The 24,284-nt window shown below is 40.2% G+C and overlaps 1 protein-coding gene across 3 annotated transcripts in view; it reads right to left on the bottom strand.

Moving 5' to 3' along the window:
- Positions 1-7,684: 7,684 nt before the first annotated feature.
- The window catches only part of ap3d1 (adaptor related protein complex 3 subunit delta 1), a 71,697-nt gene continuing 55,097 nt past the window's right edge, over positions 7,685-24,284 (bottom strand). For 2 of the 3 annotated variants that reach the window (XM_078424108.1, XM_078424106.1), the window contains 8 exons: positions 19,436-19,576; positions 17,257-17,304; positions 15,751-15,940; positions 14,540-14,628; positions 14,375-14,460; positions 12,455-12,576; positions 10,512-10,591; positions 7,685-8,871 (listed from right to left, as the gene is read on the bottom strand). In XM_078424108.1, the coding sequence (XP_078280234.1) occupies positions 8,773-8,871; positions 10,512-10,591; positions 12,455-12,576; positions 14,375-14,460; positions 14,540-14,628; positions 15,751-15,940; positions 17,257-17,304; positions 19,436-19,576 (855 nt within the window). In that variant the 3' untranslated portion in view covers positions 7,685-8,772. The remainder of the gene's footprint in view (positions 8,872-10,511; positions 10,592-12,454; positions 12,577-14,374; positions 14,461-14,539; positions 14,629-15,750; positions 15,941-17,256; positions 17,305-19,435; positions 19,577-24,284) is intronic. The other variant, XM_078424107.1, reaches the window with a different exon arrangement.

Genomic DNA, 24,284 nt, shown 5'->3' with positions numbered 1-24,284 from the left:
GAACTGTTATCATATGGCCCATCGCAGTAATTAGATTGAAGCTGGGAAACTTGGCCTGACACTGATAGATACCGGTGTGGTCGATGTGAACTGGGGAAATCTGCAGAACTGAAATCAATGTACCCGATCCAAAATGTACAACGGCTTTGGTTCGATTAACAAATTCAACCAAATGATGTAGAAAAGTGCAACCATTTGATGTCTGCTTGCACCAAATCAACTCTGGTTTCGAGGGACACTTCTCACAATAGGTTGCTTTGCATGCAAGAGAGAACATGCCACCTTCCACTGCGTAAATGGTGGATCTTGAATAAAAGACTCTTAGTAGACATCCGCCTTGACTATGGCCTAAAGATGGGGAAACACAAAAAGTAAATTTCCGATAATTTGTGGCGTATAAATTATTAAATTATTTTCAATAGTTGTGATCGTTTACTACCTACTGTTGAGAGAGAAGATACAAAGAACAGCAGACGATGGTTTACAAAAAAAGATAAAGTGCTGGAGTAACTCAACAGTTTTCCAGAGATGCTGCCTGACCCGTTGAGTTACCCTGACCTGCTGAGTTATTTCGGTACTTTGTATCAGATATGCAAGATTGTGTTTTAATTGGCCTCTGTAAAATTGCCCCTTGGTGCGTCGGGAGTGGATGATAAAGTGGGCTAACATCGAACTCGTGTGTGCGGGTAGATGCAAGGAAATGCAGATGCCTGTTTACAAAAAAAGACACAAAGCGCTGGAGTAACTCAGTGGATCCGACACAACCTCTAGAGATATAAGAAAATAACTGCAGATGCTGGTACAAATTGATTTATTCACAAAATGCTGGAGTAACTCAGCAGGTCAGGCAGCATCTCGGGAGAGGAGGAATGGGTGACGTTTCGGGTCGAGACCCTTCTTCAGACTGATGTCGGGGGTGGGACAAAGGAAGGATATAGGTGGAGACAGGAAGATAGAGGGAGATCTGGGAAGGAGGAGGGGAAGGGAGGGACAGAGGAGCTATCTGAAGTTGGAGAAGTCGACGTTCATACCACCGGGCCGCAAACTGCCCAGGCGAAATATGTGGTGCTGCTCCTCCAATTTCCGGCGGGCCTCACTATGGCACTGGAGGAGGCCCATGACAGAGAGGTCAGACTGGGAATGGGAGGGGGAGTTAAAGTGCTGGGCCACCGGGAGATCAGTTGCGTGTCGGCGTCGGCGGCAGCGGCCCCGGGGAGGCGGTGGAGGTCGGCGTCGGCGGCAGCGGCCCCGGGGAGGCAGTGGAGGTCGGCGTCCCCGGGGAGGCGGTGGATGGTGATGGCCTCAGGTAGGCCTCGGCAGTCGGCGGCCCCGGGGAGGCGGTGAGGAGCGGTACTGCACCTGGTGGCAGTAATGGCGTCGCGGGCCTCTGCCTCGTGGTGTGCCGGCCGGCAGTGCGGAGCAGCGGTGGAGTTGCGGGCCTGCGGGCGGTCGAGTCACTGCCGAGGATTGTCGGTGGAGGCATCCGTCTGGAGGCGGGTGAGTTTGCGAGCCTTGGTGGAGTCCAGGTAGGTGAAGAATCGAGTGTTGAGGGCGTGGATCCGGCGTAGGATGAAGTATAGTTGGGGCCCGTTGCAGGTATGGGTGAATGAGGCCCAGCACTTTAACTCCCCCTCCCATTCCCAGTCTGACCTCTCTGTCATGGGCCTCCTCCAGTGCCATAGTGAGGCCCGCCGGAAATTGGAGGAGCAGCACCTCATATTTTGCCTGGGCAGTTTGCGGCCCGGTGGTATGAACGTCGACTTCTCCAACTTCAGATAGCTCCTCTGTCCCTCCCTTCCCCTCCTCCTTCCCAGATCTCCCTCTATCTTCCTGTCTCCACCTATATCCTTCCTTTGTCCCACCCCCGACATCAGTCTGAAGAAGGGTCTCGACCCGAAACGTCACCCATTCCTCCTCTCCCGAGATGCTGCCTGACCTGCTGAGTTACTCCAGCATTTTGTGAATAAAACAACCTCTAGAGAACCGTACTTGACCTGCCGAGCCACTCCAGCACTTTGTGTCTCAATAAAATATTACCATGACTAAAAATAATATAAATTAAGTTTGATCTACTTTGATTTTAAAGTGCACTTTAATACAAATTGTATTCTCTTTGAGTAAAAAAGCATGTGATGAATTCTAAAAAAAGAGAGTAGCATACTGACAGAGATACAAAAAAGTATTAAAAAAATAATGTTCCTATAGGTTTTAAAGAGCCTATGAAATTCTAACTTTTACAGAATGGGATATGGAGTGCAATGCAAGACCAGTAATTAAAGAATGATTCAGATTGTTGGACTAAATTTAGAACGTGTTCAGTTTTGGGTGAATACTCAAGGAATAACGTCCAACCCATAGATATGTTGAAGAGCTTGTTTAGAATGATACAGGGGTTTTTATATTTTGAATGAAGTCTAGGGATATTGCAGATGGTTTCAATCAACAAATAAAAGTATGATCATTTCTGCTGGTAAAAAATTGTGCAAGTCTTTGATAAATATCAAAGTTACTTAGAAATTTCAACTGTACTTGCAGAAGGGGTAAGACACATTCTCTCACCCTTTGGAGGAGCAGGTCCAATTGACTAATCTTAACTGTTTTGGTCTATGATCCAACAACCTAATTCAGATAATATCTGATTCAACTTTGCATGAACTTTCTTTGCTATAAATTGTTGGACAAATTGTATGTATGAGGGCAATCACTAATTAATCGGGTGTAAACTTTTCTCTTCACCAATAAATCAATTTAGCTAGCACGATCATTTTCATTAAACACTTGTAACATAACTTGTATGCAATTGTTTGAGAGCCACAAAAAAGGTATTTACCATTATTAAAAAGATTACCCTGTGATCAAACAGATGGGAGCGAGTTACACTGTGGCACTAAAGTAAACATGGGCGCGTCAGGTTAAATAACCCTTCATGTCCCAATTTTTAGGATATTAAAACTTCCTTAAACTTATGTCTATAGTCTTCAACGCCGAAAGAAAATGCAAACATAAAAATGGTCTTACCTTGTACCATGTGCATCCACCAAATAATTAAGAAAAGTATCCTAAGATGTATCCTTCCACCTTGAAGACACACAAGGGCCATCTCAACAGGCGTTCACAACAATGTTTTCAGTTGTATGGTTTTAAAATAGATGTTGAAAAGCAGCCCAAGAAGCTCCAATGGTCTTATGTTTAAGTGCAAAGATAAATAGTGGCCAGCAGGATGTGGTTCTTTTGGAAAAACAACTTTGACCAAAAAGGTTATTGTGCCATCAGATAAAACAAAGCAATTATTCCATTATTACATTTAATTTTCCATTTTCGTGTTATCCACTACTTCAGAAATAAATTGTCATCTATACATTTTTAAATTGCATTGCAGAATTAGTTTCTAAGGAATAGAAAATGTAGCCTATAAAGATGATTATTGCACCAATGACCTCATCGTAAAGGTGGAGGGTGCCTCTGTAAAAATAAAAAATTACAGCTCACAATTATCTCACCTTTGACAACCTCAGCAGATCCCAGAGTGTTTTTGAATACTGTTGTAACCGAGGTAGGTCGAGAATCACCTTCATTAAACCATTGTATTGCAATTGCAAGGAAATTACAAGGGCAAAATGTTCATTTATTTTGATTGTAAACCTTCATTCTGCCACAATATTAGCTTTAGACCAGCAAGACTAGTTTAGTTTTGTGATATTGCATGGAACCAAACCCTTCGTTCTACCGAGTCCACACCAACCATCGTTCACCAGTGTCAGGAAATTAAACGGAGATCCTTATTATTAAATATCCTTATCAAATAGAGAATCTTGTCATTAGATCCCTGCTGAAACAGACAGTGGTCAATATGCCAACTGATCTTTTACATCAAAGTAAAAACATTTTCAAATTACATTGAGATAAGGCTAGATGTAGTTTCCAAAGAGAAATCTGGGCAGTGAATACGAACAGTTGTTCACCCGACCTTCTCCCTCATTCATTGTTATGGCTAAACTTTTACCTTCCATCATTCATATGTTCAAAAGTCTTAAGAGCAGAATTAGGCCATTCAAGTCTACTCTGGCTGATCTATCTCTTAGTACCAAAATCTTATTGTCTTACAAATGCATTTTTTATTTGCTTCCTATCCGCAGCCCTCAAGGGCATTCAAAATGATTGCAAAAATCATTCATCTGTCTTAAATGGCTGACGTCCCTTTTTCCAGCACAATTGCACAGCTGGTAGAGCTGCTGCCTCACAGCGTCAGTGACTGTGGTTTGAGCTTAAACTTGGGTGCTGTCTGTGTGGCTTTTGCACGTTCTCCCTGTGACCCCGTGGGTTTTCTCCAGATGCTCCGCTTTCCTCCCACAACCCAAAGATGTACGGGTCTGCAGGTTAATCGGCCTCTGTAAATTGCCCCTGGTATGTACGGAGTGGATATGAAAGTGGGATAACACAGAACTAATGTTAATGGGTGATCAATGGTCGGCATGGAGTAGGTGAGCTAAAGGACCTGTTTTCATGCTGCGTCTCTAAACTATGGTCTCTAGGTCATGACTCTCAAATTGGGAGAAAAACAGAACAGCCTCACATCCTTTCGATCAAGTTCTCCAATAATCTTACACGGGTTCACAAAAACACATGATTCTGCATTCTAGGTACTACTCAATCCCCACTTGTATTGAAGTCCACATTCTAGGAACCGGTGAAAGGAACCTTATTTTAAAATAAAGTTGCTAAATAATTTTCTCAGGAACGGAGGATTCGGCCTCGGGGAAGTAAAGGAAAACCATATGGCACTCCAATATAACACCTGATCAAATGTCTCTGAAAACTGAAAGATACCATTATCCATTGGTACTAGTTGCATCTACAAAAACAAATTGATCAAATGCATATTACGTTCATAAGAATGCTGACCACAATCACAATGTTATTTGCCAAATGACCTGCTACTATATTTTTAATAGACTCTAGTAATTTCTCAGCCCTGTAGTAAACTAACTGGGCAGAGTTCAGTTTCTGGTCTTATTCCTTTTATAAATAGCATGGTTAGTCTCACTGTCTTCCTGTCCATGAGAACCATTTAAATCGAGAAAGTTCTGCGTGAGCAATATTAATGCGCCTGCTCTCATATCAGGATGTAGGCAAAAACTAAAAATAAATTTGTTGGCTTTTATCCCTAATGATTTCCTTTGTGCATTTTCCTTTCAAATATTAATGACCTTAATTTCCTATTACACCCTTGGTTCTTCAGCTTTGTACTTGTGCTATCCATAAAGAAGACATTGAGAAATATTTGTTAAAAACAACTTTACCATTTGCTTAATCCCATTACATTCAGAAACTGGAAAATTGTAAAGTCCATGTTTTCTGTTGTCAATCATTTTTCTGAAGAAATCTTCAAAATCTGTAATTTTTTAATGGTTACTCATTCTGTTTTAAGGGGGAGTTTTAAGGGGGATGGAGTGGGTGAGTGCGGTGGGGATGGTTGGGGAAGGGGAGGGTGCTACACCAATGCAGGAGGTCTGTACCCAATGGGTCCACAGCAGCTAGTACACCTTTAAAACTTTGCTTTCTGAAAAAAAGACCAAAGACCTCCTCTGTTCCCTTCCAAATCCTCAGATTTGTCTCCAGTGACTTTTACAGACTTCTACAGGATGTGAGGTGAAACTGGAGCACCCAGAAGAAACCAATGCAGTCACAGAGAGAACATGGAAACTCACAACAACAGCATCCGAAGTCAGGATTGGATCTGGGTTGCAAGTGCTGCCAGGTAGCATGTTCTACCACCTGCGCCACCTGTAAATTTAAGGGGCATTTCAGATTTGACCAAAAGACTTTCAAACAACGTGAAATTCAGGGTCACTCTTTTCTTCAGTATTTATTAAAGAAATGATTAATTAATTAAATTCTCTCATTAAGTGCTAATCATGATGAATGCATTCCTTAAAAGAAATTCTTTTGGCTGATCAGGACGGGTTTGTAAAAGCAAAATTACAAAACATAACAACTTTTTAAAATGGCTACAAGATTGAGGTCCAGAAAGTAAGACAACAGCTTTCTGAACAGCCATGTTTCCTACATTGTAATGCAATCTTCCAACCCATTTATAAGACAGCAATGTTTGGTTTAATCATATTACCCATCTTTTGTCACCCACTAACTCTGTGCAGGATGCCAAACTGTGGGACTGAGAATTAACTGTAAACATCTTGCAAGCATCCAAGGTTGGACGTTGGATTCTTAAAGACAGGACTTACAACCAAGAGCTTAGCCCTTGCGTACAATGTTCACATGGGAAACCTGTGGCCCAATAAATCTTCAGATCAACCTCTGCACTTCTTGCCACAACAATACATTTTCAGCCTGATTCTCTGCTTGCAATGGGAATTGTGCCCAATGTTTTTAAGAACGGAACAGCAACTGTCAGCAGGCATCTCCGAGAAATGAAGTGGTAGGTTCCATAGAAATGAAGATGGGGTATGAACAGTACAACAAAGATTTTTCACTTGCGCTTTCAGATAGAATCTTAGCAAACCCACTAGTCGGGTATACATAGATTTATTTATAGGTGGAGTTTTACAAAGAGTTTCATCGCTACCCCATTGTGGACATTGTCTATGGAACTCATGCTCTATAATGCAGGAACTATATTCTGCATTCTATATTTTCCTTTGTATTTTTTTTAATCTATTGCACTTGAATTTGACTTGACTGTATGTATACAATATCTCATGATTTTGGATCGCATGCAAAAAAAAGCTTTTCACTGTACCTCAGTACATACAATAATAATAAAGCCTTGGATGTTTTTTGATGTTAAGCTGGAGAGAGTGCAGAGATTTACTAGGTTGTGAAGATTTGCGGGTATGAGCTTCAGGGAGAAGTTAGGCAGGGTAGGATTTTATTCCTTGGAGTGCAGGATGAGGAGTGATCTTTTAGAGGCATATAGGATCATGAGAATAGATAGGGTGAATGCACAAAGCCTTTTACTCAGCTTAGGAGAATCAAGAACATTGAACATAGGTCTAAGATGAGAGGGGAAAGTTTTAATAGGAGCCTGGAGGGATACATTTTTCACATAGAGGGTTGTGGGTAAATGGAATGAGCTGCTAGTGGGGGAGTTGAGGCAGTTACTATAACAAAATGTAAAAGACATTTGGAGAGGTACCGTGGATAAAAAAGTTTAGTGGGAGATGGGCCAAACAAGGGCAGATGGGACTCGTGTATACGATGCATCTTGGTCAGCATGGGCAAGTTGGGCCTGTGTCTGTTTCCATGCTGTATGACTCTAATGAAGCCCTTGATTATAATTGTTTCTATCATTACCCTAATAGCCTGAAACTAAATGATAGAATCTGATGCATGCTAAGCCCACAAATACATTGCCTCTGTGTGATGATAAGCAGATCCATTGTAAATTGGTTAAGCTCTGAATCACAGATCTGTGTTCCAAGTAATCGTCGTGTAGTCACACACACACACAAAGCACATTTTCAGCCATGATTGAATGATGGGTCAAATGTCTCTATTCTGCTCATGACTAATGAAGTTATGAACATTACAAGTATTATAGAATCCATCCTTTGTTCTTTATAAAATGCGTTTCACCCTCTCGGCTTTGTGATGGAGTTGAATTATTTCAGAGATTCGTTCCACAAAACACAGTCGGCAAGAACCTGGTGACTGATGCGATGTTAACGTTAATGTCAAAATCGACTAAAAATTGACAACAGGCTAGCGTGTGTACATTTTATTTTAGTAACAAGTCCATACAGCAAGGTAAAACAGGCAAGTAAAACCTGTTCTTGATATGGTGTGAGCATTTGCTTTTGTTTAAAGATTTTACACGATAAATGTGACACATCTCTTGAACAAAGCAAGTTCACAAACATTGAAAAAAACAGTAATTGCAGATGTTGGAATTCAGAAAATTCAACAGAAGGCTGGAAATACTCAACATCTTTGGAGAGAGAAAGAAGCAAAAGTGACTGCTTTAGGTTGATGATAGGTTAATGGTTTCTCTCGACACAGATGCTGCCTGACCCACACATTTCCAGCATTCTCTGGCGTACTGCTGAAATATTTTTGTTGTCTGATTGGCGAAGAACAAAATAACTTCCAGCAGTGAAAAATAATTAGACAAAGGTCACTGTATGAAAAAGCAAAAGGCGGCATAGATTTTATATTTTTATTTGTTTATCGACACAAAAAGGTACAGCAGCTTGTCAATTTTTCTCCAAGAGGGAATGTTGATAGTAAATTATTTTAAACACATGGTTCAAAATCCTAGAATAAACACACAGAATTCTACAAGAGTATTCTACATGCCATTTTGACAGTTTTGACCATCAAACAAAACACCACTATTTGAGGAATAAACATTTAAGAAAGACAAATTGAAAGTAAATGTTCTTTCTCTGGACACAGGAGTGGCAGGCTACTTTGGGTTGAAAGCTGCTTCCACAGAATCACTACAGTTCAAATCTTCAGGAATGCAGTATCAATTTTTAATACACAAACCGGTTCAATACACTCAAAGGGTCTGGACATTTTAAACATTTGCTGGTCTCAGTAACCAGTACATAATACACATGGCTGCATCATGAGATCATGTTCGAAACCGTGTTTTGTAGCGGCCAAAAGGAAACAAAAAAAATCTTGAACACGCGATCAGAATGTCTAACGGCAAATGATTGTGAAGATAAATAATGCACATGCCTTGTGTTATGTAGTTCATGCTTTCAAGGAAGAACATAATACAATTCTAGTGGGATTTACAACAGCTCAGCAGCTTTCTGTCAATGTCTGCTTCAATTCATCAAGTAGGTTTCCCAGAAGAGTAGAATCGCTGCATTTCCCATCCACAGAGATGGAGTTATCACCCTATGTAAAATAAAATTGTAGTTCTTCAAATAAAAATTCTCACAGAGACAAACCTCACAGGTACAAACCACTCAGCCCAACACGTCCATGCAGACCAGGATCTAATCCAGTCCCATTTGTCTTCTTTTGGCCCAAGTGTCTTTTAAATGTAGTTATTGTACCTACCTCAAGTACCTCCTCTGGCAGGTTGTTCCGTATACCCAAAACTCTGAGTGAAAAAGATGCCCCCTCGGGTTCCTATTAAATCTTTCCCCTCTCACCGGCCTTGGCATCCAAGTAAACTAGTTTGATAAGCCAGCCTTTTGTATTCAATATTTAACTTTGATAATAGTTTCTCAAAATCTTGAGCTCTCTAATCAAGTCAGCAAATGAAGTAACAATGTTATCCGGAGCAATTAAAGTCAAACGTTAACTTTGTCTGCAGTGAATGAACTAATGAGACCTCGACTACCCATTCCATCTCTCCAGAGATGCTGCCTATCCCACTGAGTTACTCCAGCATTTTGTGTCTAGATTTCCACTGATGTCTATGATGATGCCCCTGAAATGCCTGTAACACAACCACCTCTTTTTCTAAGATGACCAAATAGGCAACTAGAGTCTCTGGAGCTTTAATCTAAAGGCAGAAGAGGAAGAACATCAGAACCTTTTTTTGTTTTTGTTTTGAGCAGTGTGTTGGGAAACAGGATTTGTTTATAGAACAGTAATCATTGCCCCACCAATGAAGACTGTCACTGGCTTACAAGTTGACAGTGTCTGCAGAATAGTTGTCTCACCATTGTCCACTTAACCCCAAAATGGGCTAACCGATTTCAAACACAAGTTCTATGCAGTTTTTGAAGAAAGCCGGAAAGAGCGTAGAGAATATTTACAGGGATTTTGCCAGGACTTGAGGGCCTGGGCTATAGGGAGAGGTTGGGCAGGCTAGGACTTTATTCCTTGGAACATAGGAGGATGAAGGTTGATCTTATAGAGGTATATGAGATCATGAGGGAAAGACTTGTGAAATGTGCAGTCTTTTACCCAGAATAGGGAAAATCAAGAATCTGCGGGGAACGCTTTAAAGTGAGAAGATTTTATAGGAACCTGAGGACCAATCTTTTCGCCCACAGGGTGGGGGGGTATATGGAACGAGCTGCCACAGGAAGTAGTTGAGGCAGGTACGATAACATATACAAGGCATTTGGACAGCTACATGGAGAGGAAATGTTTAGAAGGATAGGGTCCATACCCAAGCAGGTGGGTCAAGTGGGCATCTTGTTCGGCGTGGGCAAGTTGGGCCGAAGGGCCCGTCTCTATACTCTATGACTCGATAGAGCCAAAGGTGGTTCTGCTCCAGAGCAAAGTTTGAAACAACAGAGTACATCTCCATTTTATCCCTAATTAACACAACCAGTGAGGAAAAAGCAATCGTGTCACTCGCTCATCAGCAAAGCAAGCATCGTGTAATGTGCAAAATACAAAAATGGAGCTTTGAACATCCCCACACCTTAAAGCAATTGTCAGATTAAAATAGCCAGTTTGAAGCCGACTAATATGACGAGGTTAAATTCATGGAGTCACACGAAAGCCTTCAACAGGTGAATGGAGGTCAAGGTAGCACTTGCATCACAATATTCTGGTTATTGATTCATACTCACGATTTTCACCAAAAGACACATGTGATGACCCTGGATAGAGCGGCTATACATAGATGCACATGAATTGATTCGTTCCACAACTAGGAGAATGGAAAGAATCACATTTTACACATCTCATGTCTTGTACTGTCAACTCTACTGTTTTTAAAACAATCTTTGGATACAAAATGTGAAGAATCTTTGCAAGGTCTGTTGCAGTAAACTGCTAAATATTATGAAATTATTGTAGAAAATTATGATGTAGTTTGGGAAGTCAAAAGGATGGTGCAGGTAGTTACAGTAAGTGAATATTGCAGGGCTGGGACAAAAGGAAGAAAGACTGTCTTTCATTGTAACCTACAATTCCACATTGGTATTTAACCAAGATACTGCATTCTTTAGAAGATCATGAATCACATTATATTGAGATAACAATGGGAAGAACATAAAAGAACACTGGCCCTCAATGCCTGTGCTGAACATGATGCCAAGTTAAAGTAATCTCTTCTGCCTCCACATGATCCACATCCCTCCCTTCTCGGTATATCCACGTGCTTATCTAAAAGCCTCTTAAATGCCAGCATCATATCTACCTCCACCACCGTCCCTTGCAGCGAGTTCCAAGCACCCATCATCTTCTGTGTATAAAAACCTGCCTTGAACTTTTTAAAACTTTGTCACCTTAAAGCTAAGCCCTCTAATCTTTGACATTTTCACTCTGGGGAAAAAGGATCTGACTGTCGACCCTACCTATGCCTTTCATAATTTAATATACTTTGTTAGGTCTCCCTTCAGCTTCAGAATTTATATACCAATAGAAAGTTTGATTTAACATTAAGGTAAAAATAAAATAGGTGTTTACTCCATTCGATCCCTTTCCTGTAATAAATACCCGTATCAAATTGTATCAACCAACATTCTCAAAAAACAGAAGTATGAAGGTTTGGAAGTCTATTTGGGTGACCAAAGCGCGCAAGTATGGGAAATCAAAAATGAGATCAATTAATAGATTTCTGACTAAAGACTTGTTAGGGAGCACATTTTCAGTTTCTATACTATTTAGAAGTGACATATTTCTGGCACAATTCTTGCCACTGTGCAAGAATGAAGCCTGGTCTGGCCAGAATTTTGAGATGACTATTAAAATCATTTTGAACAACAGTGGCCAAACTTGCTTACATAAATGATAAAAAATGAAATTATTTTAAAAATCAGTGTAACTAATATAAATGTAGCAAGAACATGTTAAGCAGAATTAATAGGCATTGCTTTGAATGTAAATCATCGAAATTGAGAAAGGAACTACGGGGCAGGTCAGTCTGATCTGGTAAGAATAAGAGCTGTTTCATAGGAACTTAACAGTGAGTCAGCTCAGACAAATTCTAAGAGCTGTAGTCTCCAACCCACTATACAAAGAATGCCTCTGCAACTCTTTCAATTGTCTAGTCTGAGGAGAACTCTGATGATGCATCTTGTCACGTTGTGTTGGGAAAGTAAAATTAGGGCTAGTTTCAATTATAACATACAAAACAATGCAATAGATTCAGACGATTTAAAAGGGAGCTAGAGTTTGGGTCGCAGCGTGTACAACACTGCACACATTCAAAATCAAATGTGTTGAGTTTGTGCATTATTGACTAAGAATAAGAGGGCACATCACAGAAAAAAAAAACCAAAAACATTTTGTCCACTTGAAAGAAATTGATGACAGAGAACAGCATTCAGCCAGTACAGTTCTGCTTTCAATTTCTATCACAATGTTAAGAGTGTTTTCTATTGGTTTGGATTGTTCCTCAATGGCTCTGAACTGATCAGCCAGTACTTCATGCAGCTATTATTTCCATTCAATGCATCTGCAACAAACTCTTTAAAAAGTACAAAGTCAGCTGTATACGTGCAATCTACATTCAAGGGAATCTCAAGTGGTTGTGAGGAAGCTCAAGAAACAAATCTGCATTAAGTACCAGAGAAGTGGTGATGAAAACAAATCTTTGCCAGAAGAAGTTGGAATGAGATACTTATTCTGTCCACTTTTATTGAACTAATCTTTAGTTCACCAGATTCCAGCAATTTTGAAAACGCGTCACTGCAAAAGAGGAAGCATTTTAGAAACAGTATCGGGAATCTTACAATAAAATAGGATAACGCAACAAAGGCGCATGAGAATGCAATATATATTTTTAATAAGAGATCACAAATTTTAAAATACTTTAAGCACATCTCAAACGTTCCCAACAACCAGCCTAAACAGGAGAAAGTTCTACTTTATAAGTTTATTATTACTTATCAACATGTTACTAGAATCATTCTGCCCATATCCCGTCAGTAGTATACATAAAACACAATGCAGGAATGTCCGGGAGTTCCCAAAGTCCCCATTCGACGGCAAAGCCACATTTATTGCCATCTATGCCAGTAGGCGAGAGGAAACCTTCACAAAAAATAACCGTTCCCTTAGATTTTTTAAATTGGATATCAATAGTCAATTAAATGGTGAAACTTAAGTCGAAGAGCAGTGCCAGAGTCACTTGCTGAAGATCTTTAATCAACCATTTAGATTCTTACAAAACAAAAGAGGTTTAAGAGGCACTCTTTCTCCTGTTTGTTTAGGAAGTCAGCTATTAGATTTTTATCCTCTTGCCATTGCATGCCCTGTACCATGATGGTCAAAAAGCACTGCTGTATTTGTATTCAACCCCAGCAAATTATGGAGCCACAAGGAAATGCAACTGCTGAAATCTTGAGCAAAGGCTGAAGTCTGAAGAAGGGTTCAACCCAAAACATTGTCTGTCCATTCCCGTGACAGATCGTGCCTGGCCCATTAAGTTCCTCTAGCGCTTTGAGTTTTGATACAAATTATGCCTACATTTTGACGATCAGCTCAAAAGGTTACCAGATTTATTGATGTTAGCAGTTCTTTTACTGTCCTGCCATTAAATACAACTGGGAAGTTGAAAAGTTTGCAAGTTCCCACTTAATTTGTTCCTATTTTGTTCGCAATTAAAAGCTCAGCAATCCTGTCATTGGACGTAAGCTGCACGTTTGAGCCACGAAAGGCAAATCGAGCCAATTCTGTTCATCTGTCAGACATCTAGCAAAATGGTAGATTCTTGAGCAGAGAGTAGACCTCAAGAGGAGGTGGATCTGCTCTCAGGTCATCAATGACAGCCATTTCTATCTTAGTTTGCAAATACAGCATGGGAACAGGCCCTTCAGTCCACACCGACCAGCAATCACCCATACACTACCTCTTACCCTACACATGAGGGACAATTTACAAAAGCCAATTAACCTACAAACCTGCACCTCTTTGGAATGTGGGAGGAAACCAGAGCACCCGAAGAAAACCCGTGCGGACACAGGGAGAATGTACAAACTCTGTACAGAGAGCACCCATAGTCAGGATCGGACCCGAGTCTCTGGTGCTCTTGAACTATTTTAAACATCTCGGACAACATATTAAAATACTGAGAGGTAATTAAAGAAAATATAATAAATCAAACATTTTTTTAATTGAATCGGTGATCTTGTTCAAGTGTGTTGGGAGCACCTCAGTTAAAACCCTGGTGTGAATTGCATGCTGACCCCCTCTTCAGCATGTCACTGCTCCACTACTGGGCCTCAATGCAGTAAAGCAGATAGCTATTGTATCTCTAGCCATTCTTGGGACTTCTCTGCTTTTCACCATGCACAAGTTGATCTGCAAATGATCTGCAATCATCCAACAACTGATGGTTCTCTTTGGAATCAGTCAACACAATTGGGGACATTATTCAGCTGCAACTATATTAGCGTTTATGCTGTGATGGCACTCCTGGGAGCTTGTGAAGTTTATGTAGAAATGAGCATTCACATTAAAACGGAAAAAAAACATGAAAACTCACCTATAACAAGGCGTCGTGATCATGTACGAAGTGCAAGTGAAGTGCAACTTGAAATCAAGTTTTTCATGAGAAGATCCATCATCCGTCTGGAAAAAGAAGTAATATAGAAGACTGAACAATACCCAAAAGAAACAGAAATAAAGATTAGCTGTCGAATGGACTTACTTTGATTATAAATGTAAGTGTTCCTTTCAGTTTCTGTGGCATGACGATGCTTTCCACAGTAAACACAAACCGAGCTTCGTTTGAAACATCTGGAACAACAAATTGCAAAAGGTTAGTTTTCAAAGAAACACCAGTCAGAGTGTCAAACAGGCCTCTTGGCCCAAGTGGTCTACCTCCGCTAGTCCCCATTGCCTGTGTTTGACTCATATCCCTCAAAACATTTTGTGCCATTGTACTTCTGTTGTTGTTGTAATTGTACACTCCTCTAATAATTCTACCGAGTAATGAAAGGCCTACATGAAGTGAATGCAGAGAGGATGTTTCTAGAAACTGAAAGCACAGCCTCAGAATTAAAGGATATATCTTTAGATTGGAGATGTGGGGAATTTCTTTAGCTAGAAGGTGGTGAATCTGTGGAATTCATTGCCACGTGAAGGCTTTGGGTATTTTTTAAACTGAGATTAATAAGTTCTTGATTAGTAAGGGTGTCAAAGGTTATGGAGAGAAGGCAGGAGAATGGGGTTGAGAGGGAAAATAGATCAGTCATGATCAAATGCAGGAGTAGACTCGATGGGCTGAATAACCTAATTCTGCTCCTATGTCTGATGGTACTCTACCACTTACTGTGGCAGCTTGTTCCTTATACCCACAACCCTGTGCGAAAACATCTCTGCAAGGTTTTTATATGAATCGATCCTTTCAAACAAATTCATTGGCGCACACATGTAAAATACTCAAATATTTCGTAATTTTGAAAGAAAAAATGGATTGTCTTGCAAGCATTCAACATGCACAATGTTCCATTATTATGTTATAGATGGCTGCTCCTTTTTTTATCCATTGTGGTTGGACTCCTCCACATATATTGGGAACAAAACAAGTGCGACAACACTCTGTGACAATTAGTGCTGCACAGTGGCGCAGCTAGTACAGCTGCATCCTCACAGCCGCAGAGACCGTCATCCGTGTGGAGTTTGCATGTTCTCCCTGTGACTGCGTGGGTTTTCTCTGGGTGCTCCGGTTTCCTCCCACATCCCAATGACTTGTTGGTTTGTAGAAAGTGGGATAACATAGAACTAGTGCAAATGGGTGATCAATAATTTGTGTAGATTTGGTGAGCTGAAGGTCCTGTTTACACGCTATCTCCAAATACACAAGAACTAATAAGCAAGTAAAATGACTAATTACAGCAGACGAATGAAATGTCTTACCAGGTGGAAGTTGGAAAGGAACTGATATACCGTCATGTATGGAGGAACCTTCTGGTCGAATGAGTTTAGTGTTCAGAGAATTTAAAACATTGAAGTCCATCGACTTGAGATAACCATTACTTTGGTTTTCAAAGATGACTGATACAACTACTTGACTTCCATCCTGAAGATTTCCTTGAATATCATACATCTAGCAAAAAAATTAACAAATTGTATCATATATTTTAAGTTTCTTTTGCAAAAACAAAATGTCTGTTGAAATGCAGAGATGGTAAGAATCTCAAGCTTGATTTTTCACTCTGATTCTGACTAGTGCATGGTGTTGACTCGGTAGTTTAAATGTTGAGAATGGCATCCAAAGCAATACAGTAATAACCTTATATTGTTGAAGGTGGGATGCAAAGTGAACTCCGTTAATTAATCATTCAAAGAATAACAGGTAAGTAAGATTTTCTAATCACACTGCCTCCAACTTGGAGTTGAAGTTTCTCTATTGTCAAGTGCTCCAGATTGCTTGTCAGTATTGCCTTAGATTGATGTATATTGGGAATTCTTGAGTTCAGGTCTCATCTTAAGAAGCCCAAGAAACTGGAAAGGTACAGACTCTTTGGTTTAAAGCAAGGGTTTCTACATCTAATATAGTTTAACATTCCAATACTGCTTTTGGAGATTGCTTTCTCAGTCAATTTGTATCCAGGATTACTGTATTAGTGTAAGAGAAGAGCTTTTCCAAACCAATACCATTAACGGAACAGACTGATTGCAACTAAACTGGACACACTACCAATGCATTGCTAAAAACACCATGTGGTGTGGAGCAATGAAGGTAATTGCTCTACCACAACCCGAATTGGTTTAGGGGAGTTTAGCATCCAATATTACAAGACATAATATTGAAAAAATCAGCACTACCTATAAACAAAAAAAATGATGCTCACAAAAAGGCTCCTATGCATACATAGACTGCGCAGTTTTATTATAGCTGTTGGTGAGATAATGTACACACAATGACTCCTTAACATTGTTCTGCTTCCAATATTAAATTATAGACATGAAGGTACAGCCCTTGCTCTGACACTGTATAAATCCTACTTGCAAGCTTGAGATTTTCTCCGTTGATTTACTTTACAGGTGTATATAATTACTATATAGTAGTTATAATTCCGGGTGAAACATTAATTTTATACAGATTGTACTGAAAGTATAATGACTCAGGCAACCATAAGCCGTCGTACAAGTGCATTATATCAATAATGTGTGTTATAAACTAAAAATTACAGAAACTCATTTCTATAAAAATACATTGCAGTGGAGCCAGATCATAAAAGTACAGAACAAGCCACAGCTTACATGAAGGTATCTCCACCTCGAACGTTTTAGGAGTTTAAATTGGTTTGTATGAATGTAAATAATATATCAAAGAAAATCATAATGTTCAGAACTTTGTTCAAAAAAATAACCGTATAAAATATATACTGCTCAAAAATACTGAATTAATGCACTCACCATTTTTACAAAGGAATTTTCTGCAAGGAGGGAGTAGCTGGACATTGGCTGCAAAATATTGAGAACATCAGTACCAATGATTATTAAATATATGAACGAGAACTTCTTCACTGATCTGTTCAATTATACAACACAGCAGCAATACTCATGCATTGGCTTTTGACCATTTTTATCCATCCAAGACCTGGAAAATGGGGTTGAATTGGTACCTGGTTGATCATTAATGAACACTTGGGGACAAATGGTGCCCCTCAATGTCATCAATTTCTTTACTGGGGAAAAATAAGTAAAAACCACATGGGGGGCTGAGAGATGATTTGGTAAAATTAATCTCTGACCAACACTGGGTAGTACACATTGGTGCAGGAGATCACACTAACACTGCCTGACCTCAGAGAAATACAGGAAACTATCGTTTCTAGCATAGGCTGGTAATGTTCACAATTCTCAATGAAAAGTACTGCTCAACTACCAGCCTCATAAACTTCACCCGTCATCTTCTTTGATAATGAGTTTATGTAAACACAAAGTAGTTTATTTGTGTACTTTCACACCCAATCGACTAATCCATTAATCAATACTTCAACTACAGGAAAGCTAACTTAATCTAGCTGGGCAATTACGAACTGGGAATTATTCTTGGGTTCTTTATGTTTCTTCAATGACACAATATTGCCAGCCATGTGCAATAAACAATGCAAAAGTTGTACTATTCTAAAAGCGGCTTCGCCAAGGTTATGTATGAGAATAATATGTTATGTATGAAAACTGTATACTTTGATACATAGTGAAAAGCCCTCTCCCACCAGTTGCTGCTTCATGGCTAAATGTAGCTCTCTGAATCTTGGCTATTGTACCAATCTCAGCTGATGTTAACCTTTAAAGCTTCAATCAATAACTTTCCGCAATTGAAAATGAGGTATAGAAATACATTTTCAAAATATTTCACAGCTATCGTGCCTGTCCTGACAATATTTGTAACGGGATAATATAAAATGTGAAAGAATACTGAGAATAAAATACTCAAGGTTAATAAGGATGTTGGCTGGACTGTACACTGTTAGCAATGTGTAAAGATTTAATAAGTTAAGATTGTTTATTTACAGAACAGAGCATGCGAATGTTTAAAAAATTAGGGCCTCGATAAAATAAAACAGGAAGGAGATTTTTTTAATCACTTCAGAATACACAAACCAGAGTTTAGGTTACAGATATAAAGTAATTGGTTGTAGAGGAAGATGTGGGACAATGTTTTCACCCAGAGGGTGACAGGGCACTGGTATTTGCTGCCCAAATAGTTGTTTAAGGCAGAAATATTCACCACATTTAAAATAAACTTGACATACGAGTTGTGACCTGCAGAGCCACAGACTTAAATGCTCGAAAATGGGATTAAGCTGGGTAATTCTATTTTCGGCCTGCGAAGAAATGACAGGCCAAAAAGACTGTGTTAGAAATTTTCTGATGGTATGTTTCAACCAAGTCAGGGTCAGCTGAAACCTACTTACTCCGGAATTAAAGCCTAGATATCAACATACAGCCTCACAAATTCTGACCACTTATGAAGAATATTTTGTCTTTTTCTGTGAGGTTTGCTAGATTTCAATTAACTGCTGTATATTTTTCTCAATTGATCTCCACATTCAGTTTGAATTTTTTTTATTCCAACATTTAAAAAAAATTAGAAAATCCAATTTTGGATCTAATTACGTAGAAAGGCCATTATAGACAAATCAAGTTATTTAAACACTACAGTTCCTCCCCAAATGCATCTCTGACAGTATTGACGACTGAAAAGGGGGAAAAGACAGTTTTTCCTCAGAAAAAGCACAAAAAATTAGTTGAAGATAATTAATTCTAATTACTTGACATGACATGGTACATGGATAGGACAGGTTTGGAGCGATATGGACCAAATGCAGGCAGGTTGTACTGGGACATGTTGGCCGGTGTGGGCAAGACGGGCCGAAGGGACTGTTTCCACACTATATCACTCTATAGCTTTCAATAATGCTCATATTAAATCGATTCCTCATTAAAACCACATCTTACAGAAATAAGGTCCCACAATAGAGGAAAAGCAAAAATCATCCACAATATATATTTTATTGGAGTTACTTTACAACAATTCTTTGCATAAAATAACTCTAGTCCTGTATCAATGTACAATTTATCTTACCGGTAACGGCTCATCATCAATGCTGCCATTCTGAACAGATTCTGGGGCCCCTTCAGCACTGCGGTGTTTCTTTTTCTGTGATTTCTTTTCCTCTTTTGACTTCTCTTTCTTATGCTTCTTCTTCTTGTGCTTTGATGATTTCTAAAGCAGTAATGATAAAGAAATCACAAAATTTTAAGACAGGCTGCTTACTAGGAGTGTGACCTTACTGTATTAATATTAAAATTCTAAAGTTGACAATGAGAATTTTAAAACGCTGAATATATTCCCTGTTTTTTTATTGCAGATCAAATTATTTTTTTTAAAAATTGGCATGACATCTAAAAATGGGAAATGCAATTCCTGCATTAATTGAGTCTGATTTTTAAATCATGCTCGATAAAATGCAGATTACATAATTAGCATAGTACCGACATAGCAAGGCTGATTTTGCAATATTAAGAAGCACTAAAGATGGTGGAGATAATCAAGGGATTTCCTTGCCTACGTTTGAGGTGGGTCTGATCTGCCTGTGAGAGGATAAACATCCAGGAATGGAATAGTATGGCACTTCAGAGAATTATGGATCCCTGAAGCTGACTTCGCCAGGATGTGACTTGATTTAGTGTGTAGAAAGGAAAAGCAGATGCAGGCATATACAAAAGATAGACAAAGTGTTGGAATAACTCAGCGAGTCAATAGACAATAGGTGCAGGAGTAGGCCATTCGGCCCTTCACTGTGAACATGGATGATCATCCACAATCAGTACTCCGTTCCTGCCTTCTCCCCATATCCCTTGACTCCGTTATCTTTAAGATGCTCTATCTAACCCTCTCTTGAAAGTATCCAGAGAATCGGCCTCCACTGCCTTCTGAGGCAGAGAATTCCACAGGTTCACAACTCTCTGGGTCAAAATTGAGACATAAGCCACACATAAATCGCCAAAGATAGACACAAAGTGCTGGAGCAGCCCAGCGAGTCAGGCAGCATCTCTGGAGAAAAAGGATGGGGGATGTTTTGAGTCGGACCCCTCCCCTATACTTTCAGTCTGAAGAAGAGTCCCGACCTGAAACGTCACCCATCCTTTTTCTCCAGAGATGCTGCCTGACTCTTATCTACTCCAGTACTTTGTTTTTTATCTTTGATGATTTATGTGTGGCTTATGTCTCAATTTAAACGCCATATTACATGGTTATATCATGAATGGTTTGGTTGTACTCATGTATGGTATGAATGAATTGATAGCATGCAAAGCAAATTTTCACTCCATCTCTGTACACATGACAACAATAAAACAATACCAAGCTTAAATGGGTTAAAGCAACTAGGCAGAGACTGAATGTTATCTTGGTCTGCTGGTTTTATCGTTATTCTGGTGTTGATAAAAGGATTCAGAAAAATGTACAGCCTTGTCTTTCTCATAAAGTTTGTTTAATTGAAATCCATGTCCTTATGGTAAAAAAGTCAATTTAGATAAACTCACTGATTCTATATCCCGCAAACTCTTTAAATTTCAGATGCCTATATTTTATACATTGTGCATAACAAATAAATCTCCATTGTACAAACACCACTCCTTTAAATTGTGGAAACTGTAGTAAAACGCCTTAAAGCACTTAATTGTTTCGACATGCATTTTGTAAATAATGAAGGAAGAATTAAATTCCTGTTGGTGGAGCTGTTGAGCCAATAGAAACTAATGTACTTCTATCCCTCACCAACCAAACCCAATACATCTGTAACTCAGAGATGCTGCCTGTCCCGCTGAGTTACTCCAGCTTTTTGTGTCTATCTTCGGTTTTAAGTAGTTTGGATACCCTTGAGAAGAAGAGTTGCTGTTACAGTTAGAGTTACAGTTGTGTAAGAAGGAACTGCAGAAGCTGGTTTAAACCGAAGATAGACACAAAAAGCTGGAATAACTCAGCGGGACAGGAAGTTTGCCAGTCAAAGTCCTTTTTTTACCCTTGTTGTTATCTCTCTCTCCATCACCAAGTATTTCCTGAAGTTATTTGATCTCAAGATCGTTGTCTACACCTCAACAGTTCACTCAACTTTCCTTACTGATACCCCTACTGATCGACATTCAAAGTTGGCATTCACTCAACTTGGGTACAATCGCAAACTCCCCTTTCAAACCTCACAACTATCCACTCACCACAGCCCATCTGGGCACAACTCCAATCTGAACAAGAAAGGATTTAATCTATCATCCATTGTTCTTTCATCAATCATTTTAAATTCACTTTGTGGGGAATCCTGATTGTTCTGAAAACATCAACTTGCCTTTCAAATAAATAATGTAGGAAAATAACTGCAGATGCTGGTATAAATCGAAGGTATCACAAAATGCTGGAGTAACTCAGCGGGTCAGGCAGCATCTCAGAGAGAAGGAATGGGTGATGTTTCGGGTCGAGACCCTTCTTCAGACTGATGTCAGGGGGGTGGGACAAAGAAAGGATATATAATCATCCCAGTTTCCTCAGTTCCACCTAAGTGAACTTACAAATTCAGTCCATTAAGTAATTTCGATACCATCATTGGAGTCATGATTTCTATCTTGATGCCAGCTCAGCAAAGAGGGGGTTCCAATTTAGTTTTCTCATTCACCTCCAGACCATTCATAGAAACATAGAAACATAGAAAATAGGTGCAGGAGTAGGCCATTCGGCCCTTCGAGCCTGCACCGCCATTCAATATGATCATGGCTGATCATTCAGCTCAGTAGCCTGTACCTGCCTTCTCTCCATACCCCCTGATCAACAACCTCCCACTGACCATTTTGTAGCAGCATCACCTCCTTGAAGCCTGTATCCGTAATATAAACATAGCACAAAAAGTAAGGAAATTTGTGTTTGGTAGATTATTTCTTTGTTGTAACAATGCTTCTTGGCAATAAATCTTATACCGTTGGAAAGCCTGTTTATTTCCCTTTTAAATGGTGCCACATTTGCAAGGAACATGCATTTGTGGGATGAGCAGCAGAGCTGAGTATATGGGTTGCGCCCATGAAAAATTTGCCAAATCTTCTCTGCCAATGCCAAACAGCTTATTCTGCTGTTGCTATTGACTCTTGTTTTGAGCTTCTGGTACCCCCAGATGCTGACAATCAGGTGCCTGATTGGCACCTGATTGGCAGCATCTGTGAGCATGGGCCCTGCTACAGTGGTCAGTAGGTGTCTGCTCCAAGAATCGGCATGCCACGTTTGACTGATCTGGATAGGGCCCGTGCGATAGGGCAACTTCAAGCTGGTGTTCCGCAAAACCAAGTTGCGGCATTATTTGGAGTGAGCACTAGTACCATCTCCAAAGTGAAGGCCAAGTTCCATATAACGGGGGATGTCAGTGACAGGCCGCGAAGTGGGCGTCCCAAGAAGACGACACCCGAAGAAGACCGTTTCCTCACCCTGTCAGCACTTAGGAACCGTAGGCTGTCTTCTACAGATTTGCAGTCAAGGTTTGCAGGACGATATGGCCGACGGCTCTCTGCCCAGACAATTCGGACAGACTGCACGCAGCCGATCTCCGGTCTCATAGGGCTGCCAGGAGGCCTGCCGTGACTGCCCTTCACCGTCAGGCCCGTTTGCGCTGGTGTCGGCAACACGTGCACTGGAACCTGAACATGTGGAGGAACGTTATGTTCAGCGATGAGTCCAGATTCTGCCTACGGCAGTTGGATCATAGGGTCAAAGTGTGGAGAAGACGCGGAGAATGCTATGCTGATTGCTGCACCGATAGAGTAACATCTTTTGGTGGAGGCAGTGTGATGGTGTGGGGCGGCATCTCCCTCACTGGAAAAACGAGGCTTGTCATCATTGGAGGCAATCTCAATGCAGAGAGATATCGAGATGAGATTCTGCAACCAGTGGCAATCCCATATCTCCACAGTCTGGGACCGAACTCTATCCTCCAAGATGCCAATGCTCGCCCCCACAGAGCAGGGTTTCTCAGAGACTACCTCCAGAATTTGGGAGTGGAGAGGATGGAATGGCCTGCCAGCAGTCCTGACCTCAACCCCATTGAACACTTGTGGGATCAGCTTGGGCGTGCTGTTCGTGCCAGAGTGACCAACACAACCACGTTGGCTGACTTGCGACAAATGCTTGTTGAAGAATGGGATGCCATCCCACAACAGTGTGTGACCAGGCTGGTGACCAGCATGAGGAGGAGATGCCAGGCTGTTGTGGCTGTGTATGGTTCTTCCACACGCTACTGAGGCTCCTGTTTATTAAATGAATAAATTGTTAAATTGCCAATATGTCTTGTTTCTTCAGACTTCAATCATCCAATCCACCAAACAACACCGAACAAGAGTCAATGGCAGAATAAGCTGTTTGGCATTGGCAGAGAAGATTTGGCAGATTTTTCATGGGCGCAACCCACATACTCAGCTCTGCTGCTCATCCCACAAATGCATGTTCCTTACAAATGTGGCACCATTTAAAAGGGAAATAAACAGGCTTTCCAACGGTATAAGATTTATTGCCAAGAAGCATTGTTACAACAAAGAAATAATCTACCAAACACAAATTTCCTTACTTTTTGTGCTATGTTTATATAAGTTCTCTCTATCGCCTTCTTCTCAAGGGTATCCAAACCACCTAAAAAATCTCTCCCTTGTTAACTTTCCATTGTCTTAGTCTCCCCCCCTCCCACAAGTGTAAAATTAACATATCGGAATATTCTCCTGAGTAGCTGCTCCTTTTCTCTGTCCCACAAACGACACTTTCAACAATCCAGTTGTCAATCCTTTGCCCAGGTTCTTTCGCAAAGCATAATTTTTTTGAAAAACCAAGAATTTGGGCAATTCACCTTTAAAGGCCACAGAAAAACCTGTAAACATTACACTGCAATTCAGATCAAGTTCTTTAT

The sequence above is a fragment of the Rhinoraja longicauda genome, chromosome 28 (assembly GCF_053455715.1).
Source record: "Rhinoraja longicauda isolate Sanriku21f chromosome 28, sRhiLon1.1, whole genome shotgun sequence".
Lineage (NCBI taxonomy): Eukaryota > Metazoa > Chordata > Chondrichthyes > Rajiformes > Arhynchobatidae > Rhinoraja > Rhinoraja longicauda.
Note: the sequence above shows the minus strand (reverse complement) of the source record. Positions and strands in the feature narration are given on the sequence as shown.